The 27,394-nt window shown below is 39.0% G+C and overlaps 1 protein-coding gene across 2 annotated transcripts in view; it reads right to left on the bottom strand.

Annotated features, from left to right (window-relative positions):
• Positions 1 to 27,394, bottom strand: part of SMC1B (structural maintenance of chromosomes 1B) — a 69,868-nt gene that overhangs the window by 18,171 nt on the left and 24,303 nt on the right. For both annotated transcript variants that reach the window (XM_084749765.1, XM_084749766.1), the window contains exons 11-18: positions 25,593 to 25,772; positions 21,305 to 21,451; positions 14,401 to 14,538; positions 13,838 to 13,954; positions 12,747 to 12,853; positions 8,641 to 8,782; positions 7,596 to 7,741; positions 6,202 to 6,355 (exon numbers count right to left, since the gene is read on the bottom strand). In XM_084749765.1, coding sequence (XP_084605891.1) covers positions 6,202 to 6,355; positions 7,596 to 7,741; positions 8,641 to 8,782; positions 12,747 to 12,853; positions 13,838 to 13,954; positions 14,401 to 14,538; positions 21,305 to 21,451; positions 25,593 to 25,772 — 1,131 coding nt within the window. The remainder of the gene's footprint in view (positions 1 to 6,201; positions 6,356 to 7,595; positions 7,742 to 8,640; positions 8,783 to 12,746; positions 12,854 to 13,837; positions 13,955 to 14,400; positions 14,539 to 21,304; positions 21,452 to 25,592; positions 25,773 to 27,394) is intronic.

Below are 27,394 nucleotides of genomic sequence, written 5' to 3'. Positions count from 1 at the left end.
CTGTACATTGATTTGGATATTGTATCCAAAATATTCTGTTGATCCATGAGCATGAGAGGTTGTTATGTCCTCAACTATCTTTTTCAATTTATTCAGGATTTTAAAGTTTTCATTGTAGAAGTTTCCTACCTTTTGGTTAGGTTTATTCCTATGCATTTTAATTTCTGAAGCTATTGTGAACACATTTTTTCTTCTTAGCAAGTTTATTGTTGATATGTATAAAAGCTTTAATGAATAGATTTTCTATGCTTTTAATCTCAGCTCCTTTTTCTACCTCATTCTGGTTTTACTGGTATTGTTTATTCATTTAATAACTGAACTGTCCAAATATAGGAAAACTATCATGACCATTCAAGCATGTTATATTACACAGAGTTTTTTCTTTTATTTTGGAAATAATCACCAAACAAATTTTAACTATTAAATAACATTATTGTAATAAACATATAACATGACACAACTAGATTAAGATAGCCACTCAAACACTTGCCCAGTACCAAACACTATATACCTTGATGAACTTCTGTAGTTAGAATGGCCATTCTGAAGCCATTAAAAATTGCTTAGATTTTTTTTTTGGGGGGGGGGAGTGGGGTTGAGAGTTTCTCTACGCATCCTTAGCTATCTTGGAACTTACTCTGTAGACGAGGCTGGCCTTGAACTCACAGATCTGCCTGCCTCTGCCTCCCAAGTGCTGGGATTAAAGGCATGCACTAGTTTTACACTTTCACTATTAATTACATTTTTGTATATTTACCAACCACAAAAAATAAGAAAAAAAATGACTGAGTTGAAACTAGGAAAACAATTAGCTTTATATCCTCTTTCTTATGGGTCCCTGTGCCTCCATTCCACTCTTTTTTTTTTAATCACATTATACTACCCTGTTGAAATACAGTCCAATAATGAAACTGTGTGAGAATTCTGAGTGCTTTTGAGAAAACTCCAAGAAAATAAGTGTCTTGTGACCTCAGTTTCTCCAGAACAGATTGTAATGTATTTTCATGCTCCTCCCAGGTGTATTAAATAGGAATGAATTATTTCAGCTGTTGTTATTCATATGCCTGTATGGAAAAACATGTTTTGCCATATGTGACTTGTCCTTGTGATTGTACACTTCACTGAGGTGACTTTTCTTAAACGTCAGAGTATAAATTATCTGGTGCTCTGAATAAAGTTGGATGTTGCAGGAGGCTTTAATCTGTCTCATTTTTAGGTCCTACTATCCCAGGTTCACGACTCCAACTAGAGTCTTTCTTGAGACAGGCTTTCATGATGTAACTCTGGGTTGGCTGGAACTCACTATGTAGACCAAAGTAACTACAAACTCGGTGATCCCTCTGCCTCTTGTATCCTGAGTTCTGGGATTAAAGATGTCTGTTATACCACACCCAGCTCTTGGGTCTCCTCTATAGATGTTATACTGTAGTAAGGAACTTATACTGGTTACATATGTATGCATATGTACATACACACACACACACACACACACACACATACACATATATATCCAGGAAAGATCTATATGTGAAGAAGAAAACCTGGTGAGTGTTAAACACTTTGTTGAGAGTAAGGCTGTGCACATGAGATAGTTCATTGGAGCTTCAGAATTCTCAGTCCTATCAACAGTAAATCTCATGGAAGATAGGCAGTTCTAAGGGTTGGTCATCCACTAACTCCAGGCTTGGAGTTCTCAGTCTGGTTATCCTCATGTAGTAGACTCAACTTCTTAACATCAAAGGCAGGTCTATCAACCACTATACTTTTTTTTTCTTTTAGATTTATTCAATTTTGAAGCCCGGCAGTGGTGGTGCATGGCTTTAATCTCAGCACTTGGGAGGCAGAGGCAGGTGGATCTCTGTGAGTTCAAGGCCAGCCTGGTCTACAAAGTGAGTCCAGGACAGTCAGGACTACACAGAGAAACCCTGTCTCTGGGGGAAAAAAAGTATTAGATTTTGTGATGGTTTGAATGAGAATGGCTCCCACAGACACCAGGCAGTGGCATGATTTCAGAGGACTAGGAGGTGTGGCCTTGTTGGAGTTAAAAAGTAGGGTTACACAAATGGCAAGCTTGCAGAGGAAGAAATTAGGAAAACCACACCCTTCACATTAGCCACAAGCAATATAAAATATTTAGGAGTTACTCTAACTAAGCAAGTGAAGGACTTGTTTGAAAAAAAATTTCAAAACTCTGAAGAAAGAGATTGAAGATGACATGAGAAGATGGAAGGATCTTCCTTGCTCATGGATCGGGAGAATTAACATAGTAAAAATGGCCATCCTACCAAAAGCAATCTACAGATTCAATGCAATCCCTATCAAAATACCTACACAATTTTTTAAAGACATTGAAAGTTCAATTCTGAACTTTCATATGGAAAAACAAAAAACCCAGAATAGCTAAAACAATCTTGTACAATAAAAGGTGCTCCGGAGGAATCTCCATACCTGATCTCAAACTGTACTATAAAGCAATAGTAATTAAAACAGCATGGTACTGGCACAGCAACAGGCTGGTTGATCAGTGGAATCGAATCGAAGACCCAGATATGAATCCACACACATATGGTCACTTGATTTTTGACAAAGAAGCCAAATCCATTCAATGGGAAAGGATACCATCTTCAACAAATGGTGCTGGTCTAACTGGATGTCTATGTGTAAAAAAATGCAACTGGACCCGTATTTGTCACCTTGCACAAAACTCAAATCCAAGTGGATTAAAGACCTCAACATAAAACCAGAGATACTAAGTCACTTAGAAGAAAAAGTGGGGAAGAGCCTGGAACATATTGGCACAGGAGACAACTTCCTGAACAGAACACCAATAGCCCAGGCCTTAATGTCAACAATTAATAAATGGGACCTCATGAGGCTGAAAAGCTTCTGTAAGGCAGGAGACACTGTCAAGAGAACAAAGCGACAGCCTACAGACTGGGAAAAGATCTTCACCAACCCTACATCTGACAAAGGTCTAATATCCAAAATATATAAAGAACTCAAGAAATTAAATACCACCAAACCAAATAACCCAATTGAGAAATGGGGCTTGGAACTAAACAGAGAATTCTCAACAGAGGAATATCAATGAGAAACACTTAAAGAAATGCTCAACCTCCTTAGTCATCAGGGAAATGCAAATCAAAACAACTCTGAGATTCCATCTTACACCCATCAGAATGGCTGAGATCAAAAATTCAAGTGACACCACATGCTGGCGAGGATGTGGGGAGAGAGGAACACTCCTTCATTGCTGGTGGGAATGCAAACTAGTACAGCCACTTTGGAAATTTATCTGGTGCTATCTCAGAAAACTGGGAATAGGGCTTCCTCAAGACCCAGCTATTTCACTCCTTGGAATATACCCAGAAGATGCTCCAGCACACAACAAGAAAATTTGCTCAACCATGTTCATAGCAGCCTTATTCATAATAGCCAGATCATGGAAACAACCTAAGTGTCCCTCAGTAGAAGAATGGATAAAGAAACTGTGGTACATATACACTATGGAATACTACTCAGCTATTAAAAACAAGGAATTCCCGAAATTTGTGGATAAATGGATTGAGCTAGAAATGATCATAATGAGTGAGTTAACCCAGAAGCAGAAAGAGTCAAATGGTATATACTCACTTATATCTGCATACTAGCCCAAGGGGCATGTCCCACGAAAGCCTTCACTTACCAGGAAACTGGGACAGAGGGGAGGACATCCTATTGAGACTCTGGATGAGAGAAGCATGGGAGAATAGCAAAGTAGAAGGATCCAGAGAGTCCTAGAAACCTACAAGTAGAACATTATGATAGGCAGATTTGGGCCCAGGGGTCCTGCTCAAACTAAGGCACCAGCCAAGGACAATACAGGCAGTAAACCTTAAACCCCTACCCAGATCTAGCCAATGGTCAGAACATTCTCCACAGTTGAGTGAAGAGTGGGATGTGACTTTCTCACGTACTCTGGTGCCTCACATTTGACCATGTCCCCTGGAGGGGGAGACCTGGTGGCACTCAGAGGAAGGACAGCAGGTTAACGAGAAGAGACTTGATATCCTATGAGCATATACAGGGGGAGGTAATCCCCCTCAGGAACAGTCATGGGGGAGGGGAATAAGGGGGAAATGGGAGGGAGGGAAGAATGGGAGGATACAAGGGATGGGATAACCATTGAGATGTAACAAGAATAAATTAATAAAAAAAATTTTTTTTAAAAAGAAGAAATTTCAAAAAAAAAAAAAAAAAGTAGGGTTAGGTTCTTAAGTTTCAAAAAGCCCATTCTAAGTCCAGAGTCTTTCTCCTTCTACTGCCTGGGATCTGGATATAAAACTCCCAGCTACTTCTCCAGCACCAGCACCATGTGTCTGCAGGCTGCTATGTTTCCTGCCATGATGATAACAGACTAAGCCTCTGAAGCTGTAAGTTAGCCCAATTAAATGCTTTCCTTCATAAGAGTTACCATGGTCATGGTGTCTCTTCACAGCAAAAGAACACAGACTGAGACAGATTTATTCATTTTATTTTATGTGTAAATGTTTTGGAACCTGTGGATGTTAGAAAAAAGCAATGAATCCCCTGGAACTGGAGTTACAGATTGAACTGAACTTCTCTGCAAGAGCAGCAAGTGCTCTTAACTGCAGAGCCTTCTCTCCAGCCCCAGCACGGTACTCTTCCCTGCCTATGTTAAGCCTCCCTGGTGTCTAATATACTCCACACTGCTTCTTTAGCTGTCTCCTCCTCTGGAGACTATGGGAGGTTGACTTCAAATTCCTTTACATTATCCTGTTCTGCACACTGAGTATCCAGTAGAGTGCTTAGCTTTTTTTTTAAAAAAAGATTTATTAATTCATTATTTATACAGTATTCAGAAGGCACCAGATCTAATTACAAATGGTTATGAACCACCATGTGGTTGCTGGGAATTGAACTCAGGACCTTTGAAAGAACAGCCTGTTGGGCCCTATGGCCAAATCTGTCAGCCCTCTGAGGCCTTGAGGACAGAACTGAGCTTCGCTCGAGTTTCACCAACAGTCTCTGGTAAATACTTCTACATAGGCATGACTCAGCATGGTCCATCTGACACATCCTGGTGCGAGCCCTGCCTACCAACAGCCATGTAACACGAACTGATTGGCCCCACACCTTATGCCCCACCCACTCCCTATACTCTATATAAGAGGAATGCTCCATAATAAAATTGAGACTTCGCTCTGACAAGACTCCCAACTCAGTGTATTTTTCCTCCAGGCATTGTAGGAAGAGGCTGGGCCGCCAACATTCACCAACCCTCTCAGCCCCCAGGGAGAGGAAATGGCAGACCCGAATCCTCTCCTGTTCCAGCCCTACCTGCCGGCAGCTCTTAACCTTGGAGCCATCTCTCCAGCCACCACCCACCACCCCCCGGCCCGTTCTTAACTTATTAATAATCACATTTGTCTTAAATTTCTATCCTGATAATACCAAGAGCCCCATTCATTTCTTAGTTTAAGTCTGATGATAATTCTGATACTTTCCCTGATAGCCAGGCATGAGCTCAACAAAAGGAGCTACTGTAAATAGTCTCTCAGTGCTGTGGTGGTGAGGTGGAGGAACAGAGAAAGACCTATAGTCCAGTGACTAGGTGTCAATCTTTAGGAAGCTTCTGTCCCTGGACTATGAATTTCACAGGCATCTCAGTAACTACTTTTCTCCCTTAGGTAGGACAGGTGCCTGAGGTGGAAGACTGGTAACACCAGGTCAGTTAAGCACTACTGACCTCAGAAGATGAGGTTCTAATAAAGTTAAATTCTCCAGAGGGCAGCAGACCTGTTAAGTGAGAATCTGACATCACTTCAAAAGGTTACAACATTAAAAAGTACAAGATCTTGAGGTTGATTCTCCCTAGAGTTTTCATATATATGTATTTTTGAGATATGATCCCACTATATAGCCCAGGATGGTCTTGAACTCTTGATCCTCCTCTCAGCCTTCCAATCTCTCAAATGCTATGTCTATACAGGCTTACACCATTATGACCAATTTAGAAAACTTACTTTTCCTTTTATGTAGTGATTCAATATTAATTCAGCTTAACATTTTAATACCTGACTTGAAATACCTTGCTAATTTTCCCCTTTTCCGCTCATAGGAGCTAAAGAAGCCATAGTATGAGAAGTCGAAGACATCAGCTAAGTCGGCATAGCTGCACATACGTTATGGTCTAGATACCTCCACGTCAATGATGTCCTCCAATGACCCCAGCACAAGGCTTATCTCAAGGTTTTGAACTTTGCAATCCAGCAGCAAGTTATGCTTCTCTAGCAGTTTCTGTTCCAAAGAACCCTGAGCGATTACAACTTCCTTCTGTAATTTCCCCACTTCCCTGTAAATACAGATGTGAAAAGTGACTTTAGTCATTTGGTAATCATACCAAAGAACATGTTACATTATAAACTTTCATGAAAAACCTACTTTCCTATGAGAGATCCAAGTGCCAGTCCCTGATTAACACATTATCACTTCTGAGAAAGACCATCAATGATGAATGTTTGCATTTGATTCAGGGGAACATTTTTTCAAAGACATTTCTTTAATCAAAGTTAGCAAAGATACTGCTTTTCTTCAATTGTTTTAATTATTTTCAGAGACAAGGTTTTACTATATAACCCTACCTGACCTCAAACTTTGGAATGCTTCCACCTTCTACTTGCTGAGATTACAGTGTCTGTCACCATATCTAGCTCCAAATAGTTTATTGTTAAACCTGCAGTTTTCAACCTCCATTTTCTCTTCAGATAGGCTATATATTTTAGAAGCTTAAATTAAGATAATGTCTCTAACAGACAGATAACAGATTAATTACTGGATTCCCTGCCAATCTGGTTTCTATCACTCATGGAATGTCTTATCTGAAAGTGGCTATGAGAGTTAACACTAGCCAACAAGGACCTTTAGACAAGATCAGAAAAAGGACAGAGAGGGAGAGAGAGAGAGAGAGAGAGAGAGAGAGAGAGAGAGAGAGAGAGAGAGAGAGAGAAAAGAAGGAAGAGATCACACTACAGCAGAGGTTAGAGAAAGATGGATGTTTTTCAAGAATGTAAAGAAAAGTAGAAATGATTCTGTTTAAACTAAATATAAGAGGCTGAATCTCAAAGCATTGAAGGTCTCTAAATAGGAAGGAAAATTATGACAAGCCAAGGATTGACTAAAGAAAAGTGTGTGTGGCCTGGTCAATCATAAGAAAGCAGATGTCATTTTGACACAAATCAGCTGTTTCAAGGCACTGCCATCATGATGCCACATAAACTTGTCAGGTACCAGATACTGCATTAAATGCAGACATAAACAAGCGGGAATCCTTGGATGGCAGAAAAGTAACAGTATCAGAAAAGATTTAGGGTAAAAGAACTACACACGGGTTCATGTTTCAGCCACCAAAAAAAACTTCACTGAAGCAATAAATCACCTACCATGGTTTCCCCAAATTAGAACATATCAAAGATGCTATGTGAGATCAGGGGCAACAAAGGGTAAACATTCAAACAAGTTTAGATAATAAATATCAAATTGGAAGTATAATTTTAAATTATTAGTCATGTCTTTCAAACAGAATTATTAGTTACCTATCAATAGTCAAAAACTTCTTGCGTTCTTCTTCAATTTGAATATGAATTTTCTCAATGTTGGAACTCTGAGTAGCAAACACTTCCTTAACTTGCTCTTGCTTCACCATGAGTTCATCCACAATTTTCAGATACTCTTCTTCAGTCTGAACAGGAAGAATTTGTGTATATACATATATGTATATATATTGCACACAATTATATTATATGGTATATATAATATCATGTGTATATACACATAATATATTTTATATTAATAAACAAGTTTTGCTATTATCTGTAAGAACACCTACTCACCCTAAGAGAAACCTCCTTATTTTGGGTGCTACTACATTGTCACAGATTGCGACCCTCTTATTCTATAGATTTTGGAAGCTGGTAATTACTGCCTGCCTTTGTCCTTAATTTTGAGTCCACTTTTCAACCTGATGCCACCTTACTTGTGTTTCACATGTCTAGTAGAAGTGCTCACGAGACTATAGAATGCTAGCCTGCCTTAACAGTTTTCATCATTTCCTCCTTCCCACAGTGCTGGGTGTCTGTACTGCCTCTTCTTCTAGCTTTCTTCCTAAAATGTCTGAGTTTTCTAGAATCCCAACTGTTTCTTCACTGGACCATGCTCTCAACCTCCCTTTGTCACATCATTTTTGTTTTTTGAGACAGGGTTTCTCTGTGTAGCCATGGCTGTCCTGGACTCACTTTGTAGACCAGGCTGGCCTCAAACTCACAGCGATCTGCCTGACCCTGCCTCCCGAGTGCTGGGATTAAAGGCATGCGCCACTTGACCAGTAACTCCTAAATTTGTAGTTCCAGTCCAGAATCCTCCCATCATCTACATGCTTGAGTCTCTCTGGCATCTCTCTTTCTTTTTCTTCCCACTTAATGTCCCATAACTCATCAGTTCTGTTAGTTTCGCTTTAGTATTTCTGGAATGTGTATGCCCAGTCCCAATGAGGCACCATTAGGTGCTCAAAAAAAACTTCCACCTAATGAAAGAAGCCATAATTTCAACAAACTGGCACTTCAGCAATCCATAATAAATTACCTTCTTTAGGTCATCAGTGTCTTCTCTGCCTTTCTCGATAGTCATTTTTAATGTGCTGATCTTATTCAGTTTCTTCTGAAGCTGATTTCGACTATATTCAAGCTGAATATTAAGCCGAGTTTTTTGTTTTTCAAACTCTAATCTAGTATAATAAAGTCAAGCATTAAAGGTGGTAAGAAGAGTTGCATTATTTTTTTGCATTGATTTTTAAACCTTTTATCAGATTAAAAAAAAAACCCTATGTGTATTTGTGGGTTTATGTGTACCACACTTGTGCAGATGTCCACTGAGGCTAGAGGGCATCAGATCCCTTGAAACTGGAGTTACAGGTGATTGTGAGCTGCCTGATGTGGGTACTGGGAACTAAACCTGGATCCTCTCCAAGAGCAGTAAGTGCTCTTAACCACTGAGCCATTTCTCCAGCCCCCCTTAATTTGTTCGTATAGGAAATTTAAAACACAAAAGTAGAATGAATGCTATAATAGCCTTTTATACAATTTACCCAATTAATAATTATCAATTCATGTTGACTTTTGTTTCACCTACAATGCCATTCATAGCTTCTGCATTATATGAAGCAAATATCAGATAGTAGGTACTTTCATCAGGAATGTTCTATGAAAGTGACTGCTAATTCATAACCATAAACTATTGTATCCTAAAAGCATTCTCTCTTTCCTACACCACCTCCTCTCTCTCAGACAGGGTTTCTCTGTGTCCTGCTGTCCTGTGTCTTTGTGTCTCTTGCTGTCCTGGAACTCATTCTGTAGACCAGGCTAGTCTCGAACTCTTAGAGATCCGCCTGCCTGACTCCCAAGTGCTGAGATTAAAGGCTGCTTGGCCCTAAAAGTATTCTTTTTTTAAAAAAATTATACATATATATTTTACTAATTTATTCATATTACATCTAAATTGTTAGTTATCCCATCCCTTGTATCCTCGCATTCCTCCCTCCCACCCACTTTCCCCCTACTCCCCTCCCATATGACTGTGACTGAGGGGGGCCTCCTCTCCCTGTATATGCTCATAGGGTATCAAGTCTCTTCTTGGTAGCCTGCTACCCTTCCTCTGAGTGCCACCAGGCCTCTCCATCCAGGGGACATGGTCAAATACGGGATACCAGAGTTCGTGAGAAAGTCAGTCCCCACTCTCCACTCAACTATGGAGAATGTCCTGTCCATTGGCTAGATCTGAGTAGGGGTTTGAAGTTTACTGCATGCATTGTCCTTGGCTGGTGCCATAGTTTGAGCAGGACCCCTGGGCCCAGATCAACCTGTCATAATGTTCTTCTTGTAGGTTTCTTGGACCCTCTGGATCCTTCTATTTCCCCATTCTCCCATGCTTCTCTCACCTAGAGTCCCAATAGGATGTCCTCCCCTCTGTCCCACTTTCCTGGTAAGTGAAGGCTTTCATGGGACATGCCCCTTGGGCTAGTGCCCAGATATAAGTTAGTATATAACATCAGACTCTTTCTGCTTTTGGGTTAACTCACTCAATATGATCATTTCTAGTTCAATCCATTTGTCCACAAATTTCGGGAAATCCTTGTTTAAAAACAAGGTTAAAACAGCTGAGTAGTATTCCATAGTAAATGTGCCACAGTTTCTTTATCCATTCTTCTACTGAGGGACACTTAGGCTGTTTCCATGTTCTGACTATTATGAATAAGGCTGCTATGAACATGGTTGAGCATATACCCTTGCTATGTGCTGGAGCATCTTCTGGGTATATTCCAAGGGGTGGAATAGCTGGGTCTTGAAAAGACCTTCACCAACCCTACATCTGACAAAGGTCTAATATCCAAAATACATAAAGAACTCAAGAAATTAAACACCGCCAAACTAAATAACCCAATTGAGAAATGGAGCGTAGAACTAAACAGAGAATTCTAAACAGAGGAATACTGAATGGCTGAGAAACACTTAAAGAAATGCTCAACGTCCTTAGTCATCAGGGAAATGCCAATCAAAACAACTCTGAGATTCCATCTTACACCCATCAGAATGGCTAAGATCAAAAATTCAAGTGACACCACATGCTGGTGAGACTGTGGAGAAAGAGAAACACTCCTTCATTCCTGGTGGGAATGCAAACTAGTACAACCACTTGGGAAATCTATCTGGCGCTATCTCAGAAAACTAGTAATAAGGCTTCCTGAAAGTATCCTTTGTTTTTGTTTTTTGTTTTGGGGGGGGGGTTGAGACAGGCTTTCTCTGTGTAGCCTTGGCTGTCCTGGACTCACTTTGTAGACCATGCTGGCCTTGAACTCACAGTGGTCCGCCTGCCTCTGCCTCCCGAGTGCTGGGTTTAAAGGCGTGTGCCACCACGCCCAGCCCTGAAAGTATTCTTAACATATCACTGTCGTTGCCAAATTTTCTGATACTGTATTAAAAACCCAGCTGTGTGCATCAGGATGTGCATGCTATATTTGTCATTTTCTGCCCCCGCCTTTTTGAGACAGAGTTTCTCTGTGTAGCCCTAGTTGTCCTGGAATTGGCTCCCTCTAACTCACAGAGATCCACCTGTCTCTGTCTCCCAAGTGCTGGGATAAAAGGATATGCCACTACTGGCCAGCAATAGTTGACAGTTTCTTTTCTTTTTTTGGTTTCTTTGTGATAGGGTTTCTCTGTAGCTCTAGCTGTCCTAGAACTTGCTCTATAGACCAGGATGTCCTCTAACCCAGAGATCTTCCTGCCTCTGCCTCTGCCTCCCTAGTGCTGCTGGGATTAAAGGTATGCACCACCATGCCCATCTCAAAAAGTATATTTAAAATAACTTTGTCAATAGGTTTGATAGCTCATAAAATACAGAAAGTTCATGATAGACACAAGTACCAAAGCTCATCCAAGAAGCATACTCTAGACTAAATGATGAATAACCTTGCATTTATTAAAGACACTGGCAATAAAAACCTTTCCATAAAATGGTAGGTAGTCAAGGGGGAAGAAACTACCAATTCTATAAACTGCCAATTCTATACAGTCTACTCCATTCAGAAGGAAGATAAGAGACCACACAGCTCAAGTTTAACATTACCCTGATAAATACACTTAGAAACAAAATTACCAACAGTATTTGGTAATTTTTAAGTATATAAAATATTTAAGTAATTTATTTCGTACATCATGACTAAATTAGGCCTATTTTAGGTATGCAAAGTTGTTGAGACATTTGAAAATCAATACAATTTATTACTGAAACTTAGCATATTAATATTTTTTAAAACCTCTACCTGTATAAGGATCTAAATAGTTACCATCGGAAATATTTTAAAAATTCAACACTCACATACAGTGAGAATTTCCATGAAGAATTCTTCAGATTGACCAAAGCATCTTGAAGTTTATATAGATTAGTATAGAAGTCTGAATGCTTTGTTTTGCCCCAAAGACATAATAATTTCTGTTCTCACCACTTTTATTCAGTATTATGAAGTATGTGAATAGGCAAGAAAATGAAGTAAGAAAAAATACCAAACTAGTCAGGAAGAAACAAAACTTTTTAACTTCTGAAAATATGACTCTCTATGTAGAAGCCCTAAAGAATCTATCACAGAGGTAAAAGAACTAATTTGTTTAGCCAAGTTTCAGGATACAAGATAAATTTAAGAAAAAAGAATTTTATTTCATTACGAATTACAATTTATGGTGTGTGTGTGTGTGTGTGTGTGTGTGTGTGTGTGTGTGTGTGTGTGTACACGTGCACACACACACGCACGCCACAGAGATGGTGTTTAAACTGTAGATTAACTTTGGAAGAAATCAACTTCTTTATAAAAAGAACTAGTGTGGCTTTCCTTTTCGTTCTAGTTTCTGTTGGATTTCTTTGTAAAAAACTTAAGTTTTCTAGCTTCTTCACCCCCTGTAGTAATAGAACCAAATATCAAACACAAACACTTCTGTAGTGATAGTACTGAATATGAAACCCAGATAGGACCTTATGTATGCAGTGCAAGTGTGAGCACCTCCTGCGCGATAAGCCCACCACTACTATTTCTTGTTGAGCTGTAATAAAGCCTATCTCAAGCATAATTACTTTAAATTAAGGAATAGTTTCTTCTTTACATGTGTACCAATATTGCTTACTCATTTTTAAACAAAAAATACCTTTTTTGATCATTTTCTTGCTGTTGTTTAATGTGTTTGTTCTCAAATTCACGTATATTTTCCACACCAATTTCTTTACAGAAGTCTTGGAATATGTCATCTTCTACCTTATAAATTATTTTAAAACAACAAATATAATATAATAACCATTTTAAAAATACACATAAGCAGTAGTTAAGCATAATTTTTCACTCTTAACTTTTCCTGAATTAGGCTGAAAGGTAATCAGCACATTCGTCCCAGTGCTTTCTCTTCCTTCATTTCCAATAACTATGCTCATCTGTTTTCAAACTTCTTATTCAGAAAACTACATGAAAAAAGCTCATGAGCTGGCTTTATTAAATGGTATTATGCAGTTTAATATAAAGCTATAGGTATCAGGCCTTCAAAATACAATGTTCTACATGTAAAAATCAAAAACAAAAACAAACAAACCTATCTTTTATATGAGTAAGATATACATCTTGGACAATATAAACAACTCAAGGTTAGAACATGGAATCAGCATTAGAGTAAAAAGACTGGGGGCTGGAGAGATGGCTCAGAGGTTAAGAACACTGCCTGTTCTTCCAATGGTCCTGAGTTCAATTCCCAGCAACCACATGGAGGCTCACAAACATCTATAACGAAATCTGGTTTCCTCTTCTGGTGGGCAGGCCTACATGTAGGCAAAATGCTGTATAAATAATAAATGAATCTTTAAAAAATAAAAAGACTGGCACGATCTCAATCTAACACAATAACATCTAGCTCCAAATACAATATTAATAGTAAGTCATGTTAAAAACTTGTGGACTTCAGTTAAACATGAATGTGATATGACTGATATAGTAGTATGACACCATTAATCCCAGTGGATAATCAAAATTATGGGAAACTATATATATAGATTCTATGATCCCTTATACTGGTCAAATCATATTTTGATATTATGATCTATTCAGAGCAGGGACAAATAACAGCATCCTAAGGATGATTTCCTGAGCTAGTCTTGAATTCATAGTCATATGTACACAGTCAAAAAGCCCTAATACCAGTCTAGAACTATTATATTCTATATTCTATTTAATAACAAGTGCAATATTCATTACCTTATCTATCTTATCTTGAAGTTCTTCAATATTTTGTTGTTGTTTGTTTATTCCTTCACTTAACATAGTACATTGAGAATCAATATTCAATAATTCACTTTGTAGCTGAGATTGTTCCTAATAAGAAAAAATCTGCTTAATAATGTAACTATTTTATTTTTGTACAGTAAAGTTAAAAACATAGTAGATGTCTTTTACAATAAATGAAGACTTTGGCTAGAACAGACTCTGGTATAGCCAAATAACATGATTAAATACTGTAAAAATCATCAAGGGCTATAATGACTCGTTGCTGTTGTTGTTTTGCGACAGGGTTTTCTCTGTATAACAGCCCTGGCTGTCCTGGAGCTCACTTTGCATACCAGGCTGGCCTCAAATTCACAGATATCTGCCTGCCTCTATCTCCCAAGTACTGGGATTAAAGGTGTGTGCTACCACCTCCCAGCTGTAATATAATCTTAAACACGGGATAAAGTATCTACAATTATAAGTTATGTAAGTAGCTTCTTAAAATTCTATAATCTGATTTAAATTTCCATAAAACTTCTGACAAGTCTACATACCCGGTAAAACACAGCAAGGTGTTTCTTTTTAATCATCTCTAGTTCATTTTGTGAATATTTGAGTCGTGTACTGGTTCCTTGTACTAAAGTCTGTATTTGTTTCAGATCTGTTTCCTTGCGGAGTGTCTTCATTAACTCCTAAACAGAGAAATGTGAGACCATTTTACAGTGGAAAAGCTCTTTTCTATTCAGTGCTTTCATAATAAAGACTCACTGATTTTACACACAACCATTCAACAACTTTTTCTAATAAGAGACATGGTGTGGGGAATATAGAGCTCTAAGTGTTAAGAATACTGACTGCAAGCTGAATGTGGTGATACACACCTTTAATCCCAGCACTCAGGGAGGCAGAGACAAGCTGATTGCTGTGAGTTCGAGGCCATCCTGGTCTACAAATAAGAGTCCAGGACATCCAAGGCTACACAGAGAAACCCTGTCTCCAAAAACAAAAACAAAACAGAAAGAGCATTGACTACTTTTGCAGATCATGTTATGAGTTCAATTCCCAGCATCCACATGGTGGCTCACAATCTGTAACTCCAGTTCCAGGGAATCTAATGCCCCCTCCTGGACTCTGCAGTCATCAGCTACTCAGGTGCTACACAGATATTTGTGCAGGCAAAACACTGGTACACACAAAAAGGGGTGAGGGTACTGGAGAGAACACTTGGTAGTCAAGAACACTGGATACTCTTACAGAGGACCCTGGTATTCAATTCCCAGTACTCACAGAGTAGCTCACAACTATCTATGACTCCAGTCCCAAAGAATCTGATGCCATCTTCTGGCCTCCATAGGAACTGCACACATGTGGTGCACAGACACATTCAGGCAAAAACTCACTCTCTCTATATACATATACATACACATACATACATACATATATATGTGTGCGTGGTGGTACACACCTTTAATCCCAGCACTAGGGAAGCAGAGGCAGGTGGATCGCTGTGAGTTTGAGGCCAGCCTGGTCTACAAAGTGAGTCCAGGACAGCAAAAATTACATAGATAAACACTATTTCAAAAAACAAACAAACAAAAAATCAACACACTCCTTTCTGAGTTTTAGTTAATTCCAGATGTAGTCAAATTGACAACCAAGAATAGCCATTACAAGTCCACCCTTTGTCAACTTAACACACACTGTATTTCCTTATGTCATGATTAATTTCTAAATGAAAATAATAACCAGGTCATAACTGTGCCTAATATTATTATCCAAACCTATATTTAACGAGATAATAACCAGGACTTGTGGATTGTGACAATTGTAAAAGTAATTTTATTTTCCTGGCTCAATTGCTGTCTTGGAGGCTTACTGCCTCCTTTGGCTAATTTTGGCCCAATCCTGGAAGTGTCTGGCCTCCATAAAATCTAACTTAGGCCTGTAATATTTCAGCCTCTGAGACTTCGTGCTTAGTAAGCTCACCTTTACTTGTTCTTTCTGAGCTCTGGGCTGGTTGGTTCAACTCAGCTGTTCTGGCTCAAACTCTTCTCCCAGCTGACTTACTTAATCTGGCTTCTCTCTTGGCCCAGAATTGTTCTGCTTGGCCTCTAACTCAGCAATCTGCTCTAATTTTCTGGCTTCTTGTTTTCTGGCCTGTTCCATCTTCACCTGAGTTCTCTTTCTGCATCTTTCTAGTTTGTCCTGTATAAAACTACTTGCTCTTTCTATAAAACTGCCTCTGAAGTAGCTTCCCTCTCCTCTCTCTTGAGAGTTGGGCATATCCTATTCTGTCTAATCTTCTCTGATCCATCACCTTTTCTGCCACTCAACTAGACATCACTTTCAAACATGGGTGTTTCCTTCTACAAACTAACTTTACCTTTGTTTGGAATTAAAGGCATGTGCCACCATCTAAGTTTTTCTTTACCTGATACTTGCTCTATACCAAGCTGGCTTTGAACTCAGTCCTGGAAGGTCTTTGGATGTGATCTCTTGCCAGAACAGCATTGTTCTGAATTAACATTCCCCTACAGGCTATAGGCAAACCCATACCATATATTGGACATTAATTCAAAAGATATACTGCTACTACATGATGGGCAGGCATGGTGGTACACACCTGTAATACCACTTGGGAAGGCAGAGGCAGGCAAATTTCTGTGAGTTTGAGGCCAGCCTGGTCTACAAAGTTGAGTGCAGGACAGCCAGGACAGCTGTTACACAGAGAAACCATGTCTGGGGGAGGCAGAGTATGTACTGCTTTCTGGAGAACTCTGCTGTAGCTCTCCAGGCTGCTACCACCAAATTGGTGCTGGAACTGTCTTTTTTTTTTTTCAGACAAGGTTTCTCTTGTGTAGCTCTGGCTATCCTAGACTTGTTTTATAGATTTGGTTGGCCTCTAACTCACAGAGATCCACCTGCCTCTGCTTCCCTGAGTGCTGGAATTAAAGGTGTGCACCACCATGCTTTGTTGGAACTGTGTCTTTAAAAGTCCATTTTATGGGCTGGAGAGATAGCTCAGAGGTTAAGAGCATTGGCTGCTTTTTCAAAGGTCCTGAGTTCAATTCCTAGCAACCACATGGTGGCTCATAACCATCTATAATAAGATCTAAGGCCCTCTTCTGGTGTACATGCAGGCAAAACACTGTGTATATGATAAATAAATAAACCTTTTTTTAAAAAGTCCATTTCATCTTTCCATCAGGCTAGATGCTTCAGGATGGTGGGGAGCATGGTAATTCCAGAAATGGTGGTTTTGGAAGAAGCAGTATATGTAGGAAAGGCAAATGCATAACCAGAATAAATATCCTTTTCAGTAAGATCAAAGAGTTGTCCTTTCTGTAGAGGAAGTGATCTTGCTGCCAGGTCACTGGCTGGTTACCCTGAGGAATGGTGCCACATTTGGGGGTCAGTATTGGTCTCTGCTGTTGGCAGATCTGTCCCTCGGCAGCAGATGTAGCCAGGTCAGTTTGGGTGAGAGTAAGTCTATGTTGTTGAACCTATGCATAACTCCCATCTCTGTCACCATGGACACTTTGTCCATGGGCCCACTGGGCAATGACAGGAATGGCTGGGAAAAGAAGCTGACTGTCCAGAGTTATCCTATTTACTTAATTATTGAACTCCTCATCTGAAGTCATCTTTTGATGAGCATTTATGTGGCACATAAACATCTTCATATTTTTTACCCATTTGGAAAGATCCAGCTATATACTTGTACCCTAGGTGTCTTTCACACCAATTTTTCAATCATGCTCTTTTCAAGTCCCTGACAATCCAGACAAGCCATTGGTTACAGCACATGAATGAACAACCACTGATCTATCCATTTTTCCTTCCAAACAAAATGTATGACCGTGTTTACTGCCCAAGTCCACTGTGAAGATTTTTCCTTTGATAATGTCCTTCAGGGTTGTCCCAGGAAAAGGTTGTAATGATGCAGCTGTTCACTTTTGGGTGGTGCCTGCATAATGGGTAGAACCATCAGCAAATTATGCCCTAGTCTTTTTTCCTCAGTCAATAGCAGGACACACTTCATGAGGCTATAGGTGCATGCTTGGTAGCAGACAGTATTTTTGTTGTTGTTTTGTTTTGTTTTTTTGAGACAAGGTTTCTCTGTGTAGTCTTGGCTGTCCTGGACTTGCTTTGTAGACCAGGCTGGCCTCGAACTCACAGCAATCTGCCTGCCTCTGCCTCCTGAGTGATGGGATTAAAGGTGTGTGCCAGACCGCCCAGCTTAATAGTAGCAGAGTATTTTAATGGGAGTAGAAATCATAGGCATTCAGGCAACTTCTTCGTGTAACTCTCTTGTGCACTGCAGCTTCCCTGAGCCTTAAAATCCCTTCGTCAACACTAAGCTAACGGATACCAGGCACTTCCAACTCCTTTTGAAAAATGCTTCAGCTACCATTCAAACAAACTTTTGACACCCCTCCCCCTTTTTCTAACTGCCCATATCAACAAACTCAGCCTGATCTAGTTTTGTGTTCCATTGATCATTATACTATATCCTTAAAATCCATTTCCACATATATTAGACTTCTGCTTGAATGAATTAGCAAAATCGTTAGCTTCTTTCTTAGTGTAGTGCAATTCATGAACTACTTTCTACCTCCCCTCTAGGAGCCTGCTTTGCCTTAAGTCTGGTTACAGGTCTACAGGCAACTATTTGTGGGCTCCAAAGGACATCAATATTGTCAGTCAAAGATGAAAAGGTCACATTTCAAAGGTGGCTGTATAGCTTCTTCAGAGGGTGGATTAAAGTTCTCAGCTTCAGTAGGGTCCTCCTATACAGCCCTATTCCAAGTTACAGGATCCCATTGTTTACCAATAAATAACCTGCTTTAACTGTCAACACTCTTTGAGGCTGGAACTTGAATTTTTGCTGTAATTCATATCTTCTAATAAAGATGTTGGTTTGATTTTTTTTCAACTTGAGTTCTGTGGCTGCTGGAGAGAAGATCCTCTTCCAGAGAACATTTAGAGATCTTTAGACTGTTAATGTACATCTGGACCCATTCAATTTTATCAATAAGTTCATTGTTGTCTTTCACCATATCCCAAGATGCTAGAAATGGTTTGATTTTATCTCAGAACTCATTATTTTCCTTTGCCAATTTATCCACAGATGTTAGAAGCAACAGACCAGCATCATCATTTTCCTTATTTTTCCACAAACTGTACAAAGCTGTGTATACAAACTCACCAAATCTGTTGCCATTCAAAATTAGTTTATCAGGGTAATTAAATGCATTTGTCTCCTTAAGTTTGAAAAATTGTTCACACTATGGACTTTCAGGACTCTCCAAGCTCCCAAAAGAGGATTCAGTAACCATAGGTGCTATCAAATTTGAAAGTTTATACCAGATACTTAAAATATTCTTACTTATATTTCTGTTTCTCTAGAACCATTTCTGGTACCAAAATTTGTATTAGTCAGGGTTTTCTAGAGCAAGAGAACTTACAGAACAAATATCTATCTATCTAAGGAATTTACTAGAATGATTTACAGGCTGTGGTTCAGCTAATCCAACAATGGCTGCCTATGAATGGAAGGTCCTAGAATCTAGTAGTGCTTCAGTCCACAAGGCTGGATGTCTCACCTGGTCTTCAGCATACACCAGAAGCCCAAAGAAGTAGGTTCAACGCCAGTAAAAGATGGACTTACGAGCGAGCTAAGAGCAATCTAGAGAAAGCTGGAAAATACTGAAGCTTCCTTTTTCCATACCCTTATATAGGCTTCCAGCAGAAGGTGTGGTTCAGATTAGAGGTGGGTCTTCCCACATCAAAGATCTGAATTAGGAATGGATACTCCCACTTCAAATTAAACAAAACTCCCTTGCAGATGTAACCCTTCATGTTTGGGTTTTAGTTAATTCTAGATGTAGTCAAGTTGACAACCAAGAATATTAATCACACATCTCTTCAGCTCTGAAACAATTACTCTTTAACTTGGTATTTTAATTAGGCCTACCTATTGAATTTTATAAAATGCCTTTTCTATATACAAACATATAACTTTTCTAATTATATCTTAGATTACATTATCAAGTGTGTCCTAATTAGGGTTCCTATTGCTGTGATAAAACACCATGACTGCCAGAAGGTGGTGGTGTACACCTTTAATCCTAGCACTCAGGAGGCCGAGCCAGCCTGATCGAGCCAGGACAGCCAGACCTACACAGAGAAACCCTGTCTCAGAAAACTTCTAAAAGCAACAAATTAACCAACCAACCAACAACCACCATGATCAAAAGCAATTTGAGTAAAGGTTTATTTCATTTTCAACTTCTAGGTAATAGTCCATCATTGAGGGGAGTCAGGGCAGGAATGCAACGAGGGAAGCAAGCTGAAGATAGGAACAGATGCAGAGGCCATGAAAGAGTGCTGCTTATTGGCTTGCTCCTCATGGCTTGCTTAGAGCATCCAATACCAACAGCTCAGGGGTGGCACTATTCACAATGAACTGAGCTCTCCCACATCAATCACCAATTAAGAAAATATACCACACATCAATATGGTAAACCTCAATTGAGGTTTCCTCTTCCAAAACAATTCTTGCTTATGTCAGTTTGACATAAAACCAGTCAGCAAAGTGTGCTATCAAAAACCCCATGTGTTTTGAATAAATTTTATACAGTGATATATATTCTCTTACTATATTGATGAAGAGTCTATACTGACATTTTATTCACAAATTATACACTTGGAGCTGGAGAAATGGCTCAGCGGTTAAGAGCACTGGCTGCTACTGCAGAAGACTTGGGTTCCATTCCCACATGTTGGCTCACAATCTTCTGTAAATCCAGTTACTGGAGGAAAACCCAATGCCCTCTTCTAGCCTCTTTGGGCACTCCTGCATATATGTACACACATGCACACAAATAATAAAATAAATCTTTTAATACAATTTATTTGAGACAGAGTCTCAATATTTAACTCTGCCTTTCCTAGAACTCACTTTGTAGATCAGGTTGGCCTGAAACACAGAGATCCACCTGACTCTGCCTCCAGAGTGCTGAGATTAAAGGTGCTTGTTACTATGCCTAGCCAAATCTTTTGAAACTCTTTTTGAAAAATGTAAAGAAATTATATACAACATATATGTATAAGTACTAATTTAGTTATACAAATAACTTAAAACAGGTAGCAATACCTAAAACAAAATGTGTATAGGAAGCCAGATGTATTGGTATAATCGCAGCACTTGGGAAGCAGAGGCAGTTGTGTATCTATGAGTTTGAGGCAATCTTTGTCTACACAGTGAGTCCAGGATAGCCAGAGTCACCCTTCGTCTCAGAAAACTAGAACACACACACACACACGCACACACGTATATGTATATATGTACAGGAAACAAGCAGTTCACAGAACTTATTTTAATAAGGAAAATTACTTAAGTTTTTACATAATTATTTTCCTTAACTTTTCACAACTTTAATGATGAGGATTTACCTTTAGCTCTTGGACAAGTTGGCCTCTTTTATCTCTTAGACTGCGTAACTGTTTCTCATCCCAGCATAGCGCCTTATGCTTTAAGTCACTTGTCCCTCCAGAGATCACTCCAGATTTCAAAAACAGCGTTCCATCAAGCGCTACTGCCTGCATTAGAAAAACATTTTACCTTAGAGAAATATATTTTAAGACACTTTTTGCAGCTGAAATTTTGTAGATCATAAAAATGCTCCCTACTGGGCGTGGTGGCACACGCCTTTAATCCCAGCACTCGGGAGGCAGAGGCAGGAGGATTGCTTTTGAGTTCGAGGCCAGCTTGGTCTACACAGTGAGTCCAGGACAGCCAAGACTACACAGAGAAGCCCTGTTTCGAAAAACTAAAAAAACCAAAACAAAAATGCTCCCTAACTTTACTAATAAAATACTTATTTATGAAGTAATATAAACTACAAATATAAAACCCATTTTACTAAGGCTAGGCAACAAAATAAAAGCAACCAGAGGTTTAAAATAAGCTGTATATTCACTCCAAACATACATAATACTGAGAAGCAAAAACTATATTTAATATAAAATCATTTGCATTATATAATCCTTTGAAGATTCTGAGATATATGTCACTAGCACACTATGAAAATTACCTTAATAACCTTAGGATACCCCAGAACAATTGCATTCTCCAAAATGACTATAGAAAGAAATTTAAAGTCAAGGTATAAACTTGCCCAGAGTTTATAGTGTTCTAATTGAGTACTTTAATGGAATAAATTAATCAGTTTTCAACATTTTAAAAAATAATTTTAGTTTTATGTTTATTGGTGTGAAGGTATCTGATCGACTGGAATTGGAGTTACAGACGGTTGAGAGCTGCCATGTGGGTGATAGGAATTGAACCTGGGTCCTCTGGAAGAGCACTCTGGGCTCTTAACCACTGGGCCATCTTTCCAGCCCAGTTTTCAATATTTTAGAAATGCTACTTAATGAGAAAAGTTACTCGCCCTAGCCCTCCATCTGCTTTCCTCAGATATAATAAAAACATGTGCATAAATTCTTCTTTTCCTGGAAATATTTGTATGTACAAATGCCTTTAAGGCACCATGTTACAAATTAGTGTACATTTGTCAGGGTGAGTGTAAGGAGAAAAAAAAAAGCCTTAGTCAAGCATACTAGGCAAGCACTCTACCCTCAGCCTTATATATTGTTCTTTTGCTAGGATCTTTTCCTCCTAGTTTTAAAGGTTTAATTTTATGTGCATGGATGTTTTGCATGTATGTATGCATGTATGTGCACCGTGTGCATGTACATGCCTGGTGCCTGTGGAGGATAAAAGATGGCATCAGATGCTCTATAATAGAAGTTGTAGATGGTTGTGAACCACTATGTGGGTGCTGGGAATTGAGCCCAGGTCTTATGGAAGGCAACAAGTGCTCTAAATTGCTGAGCCCTATCTCCAGCCCCGTGAGAAGCTTTTCTGTTTTAGACAGAGCCTTATGTAGTTCAAACTGGCCTGCAACACACTGGACAGACAAGGATGACCTTCAACTCCCAACCCTCCCACCTCTATCTCCTAAATCCTGGGTTTACAGGTATGTGTCACGATGCCTAGCAAAAATTCAAAATTTACATTGTTGTTTGTACATACTGTATGTAGTTTAGACATGCTACTATTTTTAAATAAACCAGATTATTTTGTAATGTACTTGAAATGTAAAAGTTTAAAATATAGAAGTCTATGTGAAATAAAAAGCACAAATTACAGATGAGAGAATTTCTGTGAACATGTTATCTAAGCAAGGCGATGGTGGTGTACACTTTTGACCCCAGCAGTCAAGAGGCAGAGGCTCTCTGTGAGTTCAAGGCCAGCCTGGTCTATGGATGGAGTCCTAGGACAGCCAGAGCTACACAGAGAAACCCTGCCTCAAACAAACAAACAAGAAAAAATTGTGGTATCTATCCAAAATGTTTTACCAAACCTACAACACAAAATTTTCGTTCTTTTTTTGTACATTTCTGAAATATAGTTGACACGTAAATAAAACAGATTAAAATTCTAAATACTAAGAGCAAGATATAATATAATGAGAAAGCATGTTGTTGTGAAAAAGAAACACACTGTAAATATGAGGTAAATGAAGGGACAAATGGCCTTATCCTCAAATGGCTTTTTATAACTGAGCATACAATTTTTTGTTTGTTTTTCAAGACAGGGTTTCTGTGTAGCCTTGGCTGCCCTGGACTCATCTTGTAGACCAGGCTGGCCTCAAATTAGTTCATAGTGATCAGCCTGCACCTGCCTCCCTAGTGCTGGGATTAAAGGCGTGTGCCACAATACCCTACTCCTGAACATACAGTTTTTAAAAATTTTTATAGGTGCTGGAGAGATGGCTCAGTGGTTAAGAGCACTGGCTGCTTACAGAAGACCTAAGTTTGAATCCCAAAATCCACATGGGAACTCACAATGCAACTCCAGTTCCAAGGAAGCTGATACCCTTTTCCGGCTTCCATGGGTATTGAGCTCACACATGGTGCACAGACATACATGCAGAGGCAAAACACCCATATACATAAAACAAAAAGCTATTTTATAAGTATATAGCATTAATAATGTTAGAAAAACGATCAACTTAAGAATGGATATTCTCCTCAGAAGAATAGCTTGTTTTGTATTGATTTTTGATACTAGACATTCAAGATTAACTGTTAATTGATCATAAAACAGCTACCACTTGCTAAGGACTATTTGCTCAGCATTCTGGCAGCATTATGCCTAATGTTACTTAATTTAAGCTTCACAATCTAATGATAGAGTTATTGTCTCAATTCTAGATAACAAAAATTAAGAGGTTAGGGACTTAAAGTCATATAAGTAATCACTTATTATATAGCATCACCAGTCTTATTTTATGGCTTAGGCACTTAAGTACTGATATACTTTATTAAATAATATTATTGGGCTGGGCGTGGTGGTGCATGCCTTTAATCCCAGCACTCAGGAGGCAGAGGCAGGCAGATCACTATGAGTTCGAGGCCAGCCTGGTCTACAGAGTGATTCAGGACAGCCAAGGCTACACAGAGAAACCCTGTCTCGAAAAAAAATACTATTAATTACATGAGCAATAATTTAGCATTGCTCAACTAAATACAAACTGTTCATAAGAGAAACTATATTTGTGTGTATGTGTGCATATGTATGGGGATGTATGTGTGCGTATACACTCGTGTAGAGGCTAGAGCAGGATATGGGTGCCTTATGTACATTGTTTTCTGCCTAAACAAGGTTTCTGAGACAAGGTTTCTGAGACAAGGTTTCTCACTAAACTAGAAGTTTGATATTTAGATTAACCAGCTAGATTTTGAAATCCAAATGTCTCTGCCCTCTAATGCTAGAGTTCAGGTATGTGGAGCCATGCCTGGCTTATGTGGGTGCTACGGATTTGAAGTCAGGGCTGCATGCTTATAGAGGAAACATTCTTGCCAACTAAACCATCTTCTCTGCCCTTAGAATGTTTATTTTAAAAGAAAAACCACAGCACTGAAGGATTAGTACTTAATAACATCTAAACTGTGCTATTATAAATCCAATTGTGTTAAGCTTCAATGGATAAAATATTCTTATTAAATTATGTAAGAACAAGGAATATAAAGTAAGTAACAAAAGTTCTTCCTGTTATTCAAATATAAAAATTTCAGGGAAAATACAGGCATCAACAAGGGCATAATAAGTGAATTTCTAAAATCCAATTTGTGATATAGAGAATGTACAGAATTTTATAAAACTCAATAGAAGAGCTAAGGATGTAGCTTAGTTGGTACAGTGCTTGTCTAAATATAAAGTCCTGGGTTCAATCTTTAGCACATATACAACTGGGGATATAGTGCATGTCTGTAATCCCAGCACTTGGGAGGCAGAGGCAGGAAGACCACAGTTATAGTTATTCTCAGATATAGAGCAAGCTCAAGGCCAGCCTGAGCCAACAGCAGAAAACCATCAACTGAAACCATTTTAGGTTGTCCTATGCTGGTTTTCCTTATTAAAAAGGACACAGGAAGCTGAGTGGTGGTGGTGCATGACTTTAATCCCAGCATTCAGGAGGCCAAGGCAGGTGGATCTCTGTGGGTTTGAGGCCAGCCTGGTTTAAGGAGTGAGTTCTGGGACAGCCAAGGCTCTAACAGAGAAACCATGTCTTGGAATCCCACCCCACCCCCTTTAAAAATAACGGGGGAGGGGGAGAGAACACACTTATAAATATTGCTTCAACTTAGCTGCAAGTGTGGTCAAGTCTCCTACCTTACGTCTTTCAGGTCCATCAAATGCAATGTGTCTTGCTTCTTCCACAGTCTCACAGACAAGGCCATTTCCACAAACAAACTGAATCACTTTCTTCAGCTGAGGAAACTGAGTCTTTATAACATCAATCATCATTTTACAGCCTTTCATTTCCCTTAGTCGCTCATTGATTGGCTTGATCTGAAGGGTTAAAAGGAGACTTGGTATATTAGCTACACTAAAATAAAAACCAAATGCTTATTAAACTCTTCCCACAGTATAGCTGAGGGTTAACAATGTCATGTATTATTTTTCAGAAATATGAAAACTTTGTCAAAAGCCAGAAAAAAGAACTTCCAGATTCAACTGCCACTAATATAATATATAAGAAGTGCTTTGTGTTCTTTAAATCATAATACACAGTAGAATGAAGTAGCCACTAAGATATGTAACCAAGCCAGGCGGTGGTGGCACATGTCTTTAATCCCAGCACTCAGGAGGCAGGGTCAGGCAGATCACTGTGAGCTCGAGGCCAGCCTAGTCTACAAAGTGAGTCCAGTACAGCCAAGGCTACACAGAGACACCTTGTCTTGAAAAACCAACAAAAAAAACAAAAACAAAAACAAAAACAAAACAAAAAAATAAAACAAAACAAAAAACCAACAAAACAAAAAAAAGTACCCAAAAGCAGCACAGTACTCTAGATCTAAAAACAAAATAAAAACCCCTCTAGACAGAAATGATCAGGACAGCTCTCAGATTACAGATGTACTTTCAGGTTTCTGTCTATAGTCATAAATGTATCTGCTGAGTATTACTGAAAACTAGTACATATTTCTGTTAAAGCAAAAACCTTATGAATACTAAAAGGTATATATATCTATACTTGGGAAAGGCAAATATATACATGCATATATACATAAATATGTCATATGGCAAGAGTGCATAGAAAAATATCTTAAATAGTTAAGATCTATGTACTAGAAATATTCCTTTTACGATTAATGTCTTATAATCTTTTTACATTTATTTATTGTAACTGCATGCATGCACACGCGTGTGTATGTGTATGCAGGTGTCCTTTGGCATGTATGTATTTTTTTTGTCTGCATGTATGTCTGGGTACTGCATGCATAAAGTTCCCACAGAGGTCAGAAGAGGACTTCAGATACCCTAGGAATGGAGTTGAAGGTGGTTGTTAGCTGCTATGCAGGTGCACTGGGAATCTAACCAAGGTCTTCTGTAAGAGCAACCAGTATTCTTAACTGTTAGGCCATCACTTGGACTCTCCTATAAAATACAAGTTTGCCTCAACAATTTTTTCAAATGAGTAACAAATAAAAATGATTTTTTTTTATCAAACATGATAGTAGTGCATGCCTTTAATTTCAGCATTCAGGAGGCAGAGGCAGAGGCAGGTGGATTTCTAAGACTTTGAAGCCAGCCTGGTCTATAGGGTGAGTTCCAGTTCAGCCAAGCCTACACAGTGAGACCTTGTCCCAAAAAGCAAAACAACAAAAATATTTTTTTTGTTCTTTTGTTTTTGTTTGTTTTGTTTTTTGAGACAGGGTCTCTCTGTGTAGCCTTGGCTGTCCTGGACTCACTATATAGACCAGGCTGGCCTCGAACTCACAACGATTCGCCTGCCTCTGCTTTCCAAGTGCTGGGATTAAAGGTGTGCGCCACCACACCCAGTTAATGAAAAGATTTTTAACAGGCAAATAAATTAAGAGTAAAATTCTTTTTGTGAGCATAGGCATAAGCAAAGCTATGGAAGCACAAAAGGTGGGTCTGACCTCATGTAACACAGTTAGCATTTGTTG

This window comes from Acomys minous, assembly GCF_964271855.1.
Source record: "Acomys minous genome assembly, chromosome: 12".
NCBI lineage: Eukaryota > Metazoa > Chordata > Mammalia > Rodentia > Muridae > Acomys > Acomys minous.
This window is presented reverse-complemented; position numbering and strand designations above follow the sequence as displayed.